This window comes from Athene noctua, chromosome 27 (assembly GCF_965140245.1).
Source record: "Athene noctua chromosome 27, bAthNoc1.hap1.1, whole genome shotgun sequence".
In the NCBI taxonomy this organism is placed as follows: Eukaryota; Metazoa; Chordata; class Aves; order Strigiformes; family Strigidae; genus Athene; species Athene noctua.
In genome coordinates, this window is record NC_134063.1 from 3,291,785 (window position 1) to 3,301,687 (window position 9,903).

At 64.4% G+C, this 9,903-nt stretch overlaps 1 protein-coding gene across 1 annotated transcript; it reads right to left on the reverse strand.

The window, feature by feature from the left end:
* Positions 1–1,930: 1,930 nt before the first annotated feature.
* On the reverse strand, positions 1,931–9,395 carry ABHD17A (abhydrolase domain containing 17A, depalmitoylase). Its single transcript, XM_074927810.1, has 5 exons — positions 9,267–9,395; positions 6,714–7,207; positions 4,641–4,835; positions 3,836–4,015; positions 1,931–2,914 (listed from the first exon to the last, which is right to left on the reverse strand). Exons 2-5 carry the CDS (start codon positions 7,025–7,027, stop codon positions 2,689–2,691), a joined length of 915 nt encoding a protein of 304 aa, XP_074783911.1. The 5' UTR covers positions 7,028–7,207; positions 9,267–9,395; the 3' UTR covers positions 1,931–2,688.
* Positions 9,396–9,903: the final 508 nt, after the last annotated feature.

Genomic DNA, 9,903 nt, shown 5'->3' on the forward strand with positions numbered 1-9,903 from the left:
TGTGGCTGCAGGAGGGACTTTGGGGACACTCTGAGGCCTGACTCTGCCTTTCCCCTCCTCCACGCCCTGCTGAGACTGCAGTTTCGGCAGATTTCCCCTCCAGGCACCAAACCCTGTCAGGTCCAGCCCCAACCCAGCCCCTTTCCTTCCCCATCCCCTCCTGGTGCTCCCAAACCGTGGCACCAGTGGTGGGGACAGAAGAGCTGACCGGTGGCTCACAGCCCATTTTGGCCCCACTGGTGGGGGATGCTGCACCCAGGACCACCAGGGCAGGTCTGGCTCATGCCTTCTGGGGACCCTGCAGCTCACATACAGGTTAGTGCTTCTCCCTCCTTCCTCACTCCAGCTGCTCGTGCCTGGGTGAGAACAGAGCCTGAGCCATCTTGGGCTGTGAGGATCCCGACCCAAAAAGCCCTGATCCCTAACACGGACAGGTCACAGTCACAGCTCCCCACCATGGAGGCAGCAGCCAGCGACGTTCGGCTCACCCAGATCTCGTACACTTCAGCTGGGTCTAAATTTTGGGGATCAGGCGAACTGTTCTGTCCTTTCACCTTGTTTTGTTTTGTTTTTTAAAACAGAGGCACAATAAATACAAACTCAAGCCACCTCGACATTCCCCCAAACTCAACCCGAGCTCTGAGACGTCCCGCTGGCCATGCAGAGCCGCTCTAAAGCATCCACAGCTCAACAGGAAACAGGCAGCAGTAAGAGGATAAAAATACCCTTGGTGCAAACAAAAGGTCTCTATGTCAGGATTAGGGCACCGTGGGCTGCTCCAGCCCTGCTAATCGGGGCCGGGGCCAGAGGGGAACAGGGCTGGGTGACCGTGGTGGCTTTGGCTTCCCGCACACATGTGAGCTAAAGGCTCTAAAATCACCCAGCAGCTGCGTGCGGCGAGCTGGGGAAGGGAGAGGAGGGCTGGGGGGATGCTAGGGGAGAAGCCAGACATCCCGGCTCCTGGGCCCCTGGAAAAGGGGGGACACCACGCAGAACCCCAACATCCAAATCTTCTTCTAGCTCCTGTGGAGCCCCAGTGCCAAGGAAGGGTCCCCCCTTGTCCACTGGAGCACCCTGCCTTGGTCCCGAAGGGAGGTGAGAGATGTGGGAGGGGCGTGGGGTCCCATGCCCCCCGCCTCGGCCCCCCCCATGGCTCCCAGCCCCAAACAATGGGCGCATTTGAGAGCTCCAAGCGTGGGGCTGCGGTGAGGCCCCACCACAAGGCCCCTGAGCCCCTCCGAGAGCCGCCTAAGGAGATTATCGCTCCTCACATGAGCCCGCTGGGCCCCATGGCCTCGCACAGGGGAGGTGGGGACAGGAGGGTGACAGGGAGGGGGGAGCCAGTGCCTGGGAGCCTCACAGGGGTCCCGGTGGGATGCCCCACACTCCTGCCCCAGGAATGGCAGAGGTCCCCATGCAGCGAGGGGCAGATCTGGGCACGAAGCAGATCAAAAATAATGATTTGCTCCCCCCAGGGCCACCCTGCCCACTGAGGACCACGCTGTCCCCCTCACAATGCTGGCCCTGGTCCACTGACAGGCCATGGGGACGTGTCCCCCCACCACAGGCACACCTGAGCCCTCCCAGCTCCAAGGGGTCTGAGTCCACCCCCAACCTCTGCCCCCGCGATCCCAGGGGATCCCCTAATGAAACGGGATGGGCTGGTGAGGGAACGGGGTCCCCGTTGTCCCCATGGCCTGATTCGAAGCAGCAGACCTTTACAGCCTGGTCTGGGGTGGGGGGGGGGAGGCCAATGGCTCCTTTCCCACGTGCTGGCAACTCAGGGCTGCCTGGCCCCCAGAGGAGGGTGACAAGTGTTGGGGATCCGGCCACGTGCAAATTCCAGCGGGGAAAGCTGAGGACTGGACCCCACGGGGGCTGGGACTGGTCCCCCCCCAGCTGGGTGCCAGGGAAAGGGCGCACACAGGTAAAACGTTAAACCTCTGCTCTTTATTCGGTGCCTGGTTTCCTCGCCCCGTTTGCCGAGCGTGCCACAAGCGAGAGGTACGGAGGAGGTTTTCCAGGGGTGACCTGAACACAGGGAGGGCTCTGAGAAGGCAGAGCAGGGCCAGACTGGAGGAGGGGGTGTAGGGCAGGGGCGGCACCTCCTCCATGTATCCCCAAACTCCCCTTGGGGACACGGCTCTGCCCCAGCCACGGGGTGGACACCAGGCACCCTGCCGCCACCGGCGCCGATCCCGGGAAAGCTCCGTGGAGAGCAGGAACTGCCACCTCCTCCATCCTGCCCCACAGCGATGCCGGGGAGGGGGCCGGGCCCCCAGCCCCTCTCCAACTCGCCTTATTGCTATAGTCAGAGCAGCAGAGCAGCCAGGAGGAACTCAGGAGTTCGCTGTTTTAGGAGAGGGGACGAGGACATGTCCGAAGCCAAGGATATGCCGTCGAGAGGGTGGGCTCTCATCTTTCTGGGGAAGGGGGAAGGAGGGAGCTGCCATCTCTTGCCAGCCCGGCCGGTGGTGCCAGCAGCGCCAGGGCTGACACCAGGAGGGAGGAGAGTTGTGCTCGCGTCCAGGAGGAAACGCACCGTCCGCTCCAGGGCCTCCTGCTCTCTTCCGAGCCTGGAGCTGAGACTGTACAAACTCATTGCACCTCCAGCAGCAGGGACTGGGGAGAGACACTGGGAGAACTGGAGGAAGGCAGGAACCCCCTGCCCGTCCCCGCACCCTGCAGCTAGTTGCGCTGGCTGGCCAGCTCCTGGGAGATGAATTTCCGAAGGCGCTCGAGGTACTGGCTGTAGAGTTCAATGTCATTGTGCCCGGCCCCATCCACCCACAGCGGCTCCACAGCCTTGGGGCAGCGTTCAAAGAGCGCCAGGCCATGGGAGAAGTCGATGACTTCATCCTCCGTGCCGTGGATGATGAGGACAGGAGAGGTGATTTTGGAGATCTTCTCAATGCTGCCAAGAAGGTGGGTGGGGAAGAGAGGAGAGAGGGGGGTAAGTACAGGGATCAAGGCACTCCCATTCCTCCTGCCCACCCAAACACGTTCCCTCGGGGAGAGGGACCAGGAAACACTCTTTGATCACAGCAGAGCATGGGGACACGGAGCTTCTGCCAAGGATGAGCTCCAGGACAAGACCTCCCCCAGCGTGACAGACGAGGACCAGACAGCAGTGACAACAGCCCCAAGGGACCCAGGCGGGGCTGACGGAAACCGCTGCAGGACAGCATGAGCACAGGCCCTCCCTTCGTCGGGATCAGCTGAGCCAGGCTTTGTGGAGTGGAAGCAGGGCCGTTCTCAGGCCGGCCCCAAAGGCTGCGTGAGGCCATCGGGGGGCAGTGCGGGGGCTGGTGGCTCCCAGCCACAGCTTCCGGCTCAGGGACCATCCCTCGGGCCCTGCTGGCCTGGCTGCAGGGGAGAGGCGAAGCAAGAGCTTGTGCCACCTCAGCGCTGCCTTTCCCTGCCCCTGCTGTCTGCTCAGGGGGGAAAAAAACCCAAGAAATTACCCTTGGGGTAGAGAGGTGTCCCGGGAATCCCCAGGGCTTGTGATACCTGGCAAGGGGCCAGTGGCACAGCCCTAAAGCTGGTGGGCAAAGACGCTGGGACAGGAGGTGATGCCATGCAGGGACAAGAGGGTGCACACATGGAATGGCCTTCAGGAAGGGGCATGGTGACCCCAGGGAGGGCTACAACATCCCCGGAGGGGACCGAATGCTAGGCAAGAGGATGCCAATGGGCATGTTTAAGCCTATTATGGGCAACAGGTCCACAGTTTTCACCACAAGCCCTCTTCGTGGCCAGGACTGGCATCCAGGACAGAGTTGGTCTGGGCACTGCTCCCCCAGAGCTGACCCTGGTCCCTTCTCAGGCCACTCACTTGGGGAAGGCATCGAACCAGTAGGTCTTCTTGGTCTCAGGGAAGGCGACTCTCATGCCAGAGGTGAGTGGGGAGTGGAGCACGATGGCAGCACACTCATAGCGGGAGGCCAGATCAACCGTGGGCACCGTGCCGATGCTCTGTCCGTATAAAATAATGTTCTCCGGGCTGATCCCATACCTGGAGAGGAGAGGGCAGGTCAGCGCCCAAGCACCGGAGTCACATTGCCAGGAGATCACAGGGGGTCACCCTGCTCTGGCTACAGCACCCTGCAAGGCTTCCTGGGGTGGGGTGGGGGGAAATGGGGCTCTGTCCCTCCTGCCCAAAGCAGCTGCCCTGCACCCCCACCAGGACCAGGCAGCAGCCAAGGCTGAGCTGCCAGATGAGCTGGGGGGCTGTCAAGGCTCCCCCTCGCCAGGAGCAGGGTTCCAGGTGGGTTTGTGAACCCCAGATCGCAGCTGCATGGGGCAGCCCCCAGTTTCTGGGGCACGCTGCGAGCCAGGCCTGGCTGCAGGCAGGGCAGAGGCAGAGCTGTCAGGGGCTGGGGAACCAGGGCTGGGCCCAGCCAGGGAACAGCGAGACGGGGAGCACAGCTTGTGCCAGTGTCATACCCCCATAGCATCCCTGCCCCTCCACAGCCCCCAGCCTGCTCCCCCTGCAGCTGCCTTCCGGCCACCCCTTCCCGTTACAAGTGGCTCGGGTTCCCTCTCTGGGAGATTTCCTGTTTTCCAGACTGCTGGACCGCAGGGTTTTCCTGGCGGCAGCATGGATGTCCTCCCTTCCCCCTGCCCGGTGCCCTGCTCACCGTGTCCGCAGCGCCTGCCATGCGGCATCGATGTCGGAGTAGAGGTTCCTCTCCGAGGGCTTGCCCGTGCTCACACCATAGCCCGAGTAGTCATAGGAGAAGATGTTGCAGTTGATGCGGGTGCCCAGCCCGATGTAGAAACTGCTCATCTGCCCCAGGTCCACGGCGTTGCCATGTGAGAAGAGCACCGTGTACCTGCAGCACCGGGGAGAGATGGGCACGGCAGGTTAATCGTGGACTCGGCTGCGGGTGCCACCACGCTGCCCAGCCCCACCAGCAGCTCGGGGACGAATGTGCCTGGGCAGCACCAGCCCATCTGCTTCAGAGGCTGAAAACTGAACCCCAAGACATGAAGGGCCAACACCCCTCTGGCCACCAAGGAAGGTGCTGGTGACACCCCCAGTTCAACCCTGAGATACCCAGAGCCTCCTCACCACCCAGGGCCAGGGGCTTGCTCCCAGCAGAAACAGGCAGCCTGAAGGTAAGATTATTCTGTTCAAGTTTTTGAGCCTATTTTTGGTAAAAAGCTCAGAATTTGGGGCCGTTTGCCCAATGGGGATTTCAAGCAAGAATTCTGACAGTGGATTTTTTTCTCTCCTGAGTCTGGCAAGACACCAGATGCTGGGAGAGAAGTGAATTGTGGGAGTGACAAGGCACAAGAAATTTCCACCATAAGGGGAAAAACAATGTTAATCATGAAAATTAACACTAATAGCAAAATGATGGAAGCTTGGCTCTCTTCTGCTGGAGGGAGGGAGCAGGACCTGCTGGGAGGGGGGTCTGAGAGGTTTGGTCCGAGATGTCCGCAGCCAGGTTGAGCCACCATGTCCCAGCCTGGATGCCCCAGAAAGCCCCAGCAGAAAGGTGGTGGCAGGACGAGCTGCAGGGAGGACTGACCTGATACCCCAGGGGGTTTGGGAGGGCCGGATTCCCCCCAGCCCAGGCCTTTCCCTCCAGCTCCACAACCTGGGCTAAACAGTCGCTCCCAGGGGCCAGCTGGGAGCGGGGCCAGCACCAAGCCTCGCGGCGGCAGAGCGCAGGCAGGCGGATGCGCAGGCAGAGCAATCCCGCCGACGGTTTCCTCTCTCTGGGGACACACGTCGCAGGCAGGGACGGAGCGGATGTCCCCACCGGGCAGCTCGCAGAGGCCTCCCGTAACGCAGCTCTCCAATCCCCACGAGAGCCACCCCCCCTCGCCCCAAGCCCACTCAGTGGGTTCGAAGCCCTCACCCAGCCGAGGGCAGACGTGGGCTGCGTTCCCCTGCACAGAGATCTCTCCATTCCTTGGAGGGCACCTTGCTCCCGGGGGAATACTGGTGTGTGTATGGGGTGCTGCAGGCTTTGGGACTGACCTCTCTCCACACCTGAACCCCCACGTCGTGCCACTGGCTCAGAGAGCGGCTCCTGTCCCCACATGATACCCCCCTGCAGCTGGGCCCCGGTCTCCATCCCACACCTGGGCTGCCCCTCTCCAGCTTGCCAGTTTACAGACCCGTGCGGGTCACAAGTAGCAGGTTGTGCCTAAATACCTCCTGGCTTTTACTCGTCTCACTCCTCTTCAGGAATCAAATGCGCCCACAAATTAGACTAAACATGCAGACCTGGGTTGCCACAGGTGTCTCCTGGCCGACGCAGGCTCTCACCCATCCATGTGGTCACCACGGGGCGAGGGGCCAGCAGATCCCCCAGCACTCACAGACACTCAGTTCGCAACCAGAGCATGACATCACTGGCGTGACATTGGCGGGGGATCTGCAGGACAGCCTAGGGAATCCCCACATCCCTACAGCCTCCAGCTTTGCCTCTGCTCCATGTTTGACCCCATTCCCAGTTTTAGTCACAAGCCAGACCGGTCCTGGGAGCTGAGCTCACCCGCCCTGCAGGATGCCTCCAGAGCCCCGTGGCACAGCCAGCTCCTTCAGCAAGGCGCCAGGTCAGGCCGGGGCAAGGAGGTGGCACTCAGCTGAAGGAGGGGACAGGGCAGGATGGCACCATGCCCACCAGCACTGCACTGCCCCAGCACAGAGCCAACCAGGGTCAAACTGCTGGCAGTGGCGCCGACGAGCGACTCACCTGGCGCCTGGCACGCAGCGGACGTACATGCAGCCGACGCGATTCCCTCGGCTGCTTTTGGTGACGAACACCTCGATGTTGTCCAGCTCCCGCTGGGAGTACTGGAAATCCGCCCGGTCCTTCAAATGCAGCTTCCACCGCCCCGTGGCACCGCCACGCAGAGAGCCGGTGCTGGTGCTGCCCACGGGCTCGGGCTCGGGGACCACGGCATAGGTGGGCTCCGGGGGCAGGAAGGCCAGTTTGGCAGCGATGCGGCTGGGGCAGGGAGGGCAGCAGAAGAGGCAGCAGAGTTGACTGATCGACAGCCCGTTCATGACGGCGGCGAGGTGAAAGGCCCAGAGCGAAGGAGTATCCAAATCAGACAGATGGCCCCGGAGAGGCCCCGTCCTCAGCTGGCCCTCGGCACGGCTGCCGCCGGCAGTCCGCCGTGGGCCGAGGCGCTGGTCAGGGCTGGGGCGGCCGCCATCCGTCCCTCTGCGGGCAGCAGCGGTGGCCTGCGGGCAGGTCAGGCAGCAGTGAGGGCTCTGTACCCCCAAATCCTGCCCCGGTGTCCCCCAGTCCTCAAATTCTGCCCAAATCCACACCCATGTGCCGGCAAACACACGCACCGCATCCCTCCGAGCCGAGGGGCTCACCATCCCCGCCTTGAACACACACACAGAGCACAAACCCACCTCTCAGAACCCCCACACTCATGCTGAATGCCCCCCCCCTTAAAAAACAAGCCTCCTTCAACACTTCCCAGCCCACACACCCCCACAACAGGCAGCGCAGCCCCTGCGCGCAGGCCCACGCCGGGGAGGCGAGGACGGCAAGCGCAGGATCGCTCACATACACACGCGCACACACACGCTCCGCAACAGCCGCACGGTCGGTGGTACAAAGGACACGGCCCCTCCAGGACCCCCCCAGATGCCGGCACAGGCCTGGCCGCACAGGCATGCGGCAGGAGCGCCGAGCTCCTTAAGAAAAAGGGGAGAGGGGAGAAAAGAGGAGGAAAAAAAAAAAAAAGCAACTATTTTCTGCAAGTTTAGGCACAGGCTCGCACTGAGGAATGTCAAACCAGCCCACACCCCAAGGAATTTGCTCCATCTGCTTCCGAAGGGCTGGGAAAGGGGAGGAAAGGGTGGAAGAGGGAGGCCTCCCGCCCAGCCGGGAGGAGAAGGCATGCGGCGCCGAAATATGCCGAGATATTCTGAAATACTCAGAGTGAAGGGACGCACCGTGTCCTGGCCCTGCAGCAGGCCTTGTGCGTCGGGGCCCAGGGCTCAATTCGGGTCTTCCTCGGGCCAGTGGCCACCCAGAGTGACGCCAGGGCCAGCGTCGCACCTGGCACATGGCAGCCCTGGTCACCCCCACTCCCCCGGGGTTTGGTCCCACGGACCAGGCGTACCCGGGGCGGATGGGGGTGTCCGGTGACCGCACACCTGCACGGGCACGCCGGGGCGTGGGTCCACGCAGGCGGAGGCAGGAGCCGGCGGCGGCGCACGCGCCATGTGTCACGCTCACGCCGTGTGTCACGCTCGCGCCGGGCTGAACCCCAACACCGGCTGGGGACACGCACCCCCCTGGGCACCTGCCGCCCTCGCCCCGCAGCCAGCACGGGGGCCGGATCCACACCACACCCCCACCCACCCCACGCCGCACATACAAACACCCCACAGCCAGAGCGGGGGATCCACGCTGCGCCCACTCACTGACCCGAGTGGGACCCCCACACACACCCCCCCTTCAGCGTGGACCTCTCCCCTCCGCTGACAGGCATGGGACCCCCCCACCCCACATACACTGACCAGGGTGGGCCTCTCACCTCCCACTGCCTGGTATGGGTGTCCCGTCCCCCCACCCCCGACCTGCGTGGGCCCCCCCCAACTGACTACTAAGGGCCTCCCTCCTCCACTGACTGCTGGGGGACCCCACACACACACTGACACGTGTGGGACCCCCCCAGCTGCCGACCAGCACGGGCCTTCCCCCCACCACTGACAGTCATAGGACCCCCCACCCCACACACACTGATTGGTGTGGGCCCCCCCACTGCCTGCTGTTGGACCCAGACACACACACTGACCCGTGGGGGAACCCCACCACTCCAGCACTGACCGGTGAGTGCCCCCCCTTACCCTCGCTGACCAGCGTGGGCCTCCCACCGCACTGACAGGCATGGGACACCCCTCCTCGCATACACTGATGGTTGCGGGCCCCCCCGCAACTGCTGCCGGCCTCCCACACACACACACTGACCGGCGTGGGCCCCCCCGACTGCCGCGGGCCTCACTCCCGCCACTGTGGGACCCCCCACAAACACACAATCACCGGTGGGACCCCCCCGCGATCACTGTGGGCCCCTCCCGACCGGTGTGGGCCCACACCCCCCCCCACTGACCTGCGCGGGCCCCCCCGGCCGCTGCGGGCCGCCCCGCACCCACGCACTGACCGGCGTGGGGTCCCCTCCCCCACACCGACCCGTGTGCGCCCTCCCCCTCCCCCGCAGAGCACCCTCGTGCCTCCCCCCGCCACGGCCGAGGCAGACCCGTGTGTCCCCCCCGGTACCTGGACATGCTCCGCCGCGGCCCGGCCCGGGCCCCCCCGCGCTCGGGGCTGCCGAAGGGACGGGCGGCCGCTGCGGACCTCCGCGGCGGGGGCGGCGCTGCACAGCGGCCCGCCTCGCCCCGCCCTCGCCTCTCCCGGAAGTGACGTTGAGCCCCGCCCCTCTCCCGTTGCCAGGGGAACGGCGCGGCCTTCCCGCGGGGCTGCCCCGCCCCCATGGCTGCCGGGCGCAGCACCGAGGGACGCGGCGGGACGGGCCCACGCACGGAGGCCGCGCCTGGCCACGACACTTCCCCCTCCCAGATGCAGATGCCAAACACCGCCCGGGTGCCCCCAGAATGGATACGGGGCGGGGGGAGGCGGGGAGGCGGCTTGAGCCCAGGCCGAGAACCCACCGCCTCCCTCCGGGTCACAGGCACTGTGGGGCCCCGCTCCAGCCCTGCAAACGCGGGTGGAGAAAGCAGCTCCCCCCCCCAAGGGGGAATCCAGCCCCCTCGGGCCTCCGGGGGGGTTAGTCTGGAGAAGAGGAGGCTGAGGGGAGACCTCCTGGCCCTCTGCAACTCCCTGCCAGGAGGGGGCAGAGAGGGGGGATGAGTCTCTGGAGCCAAGGCCCCAGCGCCAGGCCCCGAGGGAATGGCCT

Coding starts and splice junctions, on each gene's coding strand:
- ABHD17A (XM_074927810.1), bottom strand. CDS start 7,027: ATGAACGGGCTGTCGATCAGTCAACTCTGCTGCCTCTTCTGCTGCCCT. Junction 4,016..4,640: donor TGGCAGGCGCTGCGGACACG/GTGAGCAGGGCA, acceptor TCTCCTCTCCAG/GTATGGGATCAGCCCGGAGA. Junction 2,915..3,835: donor TGGTTCGATGCCTTCCCCAA/GTGAGTGGCCTG, acceptor CCTTCTTGGCAG/CATTGAGAAGATCTCCAAAA.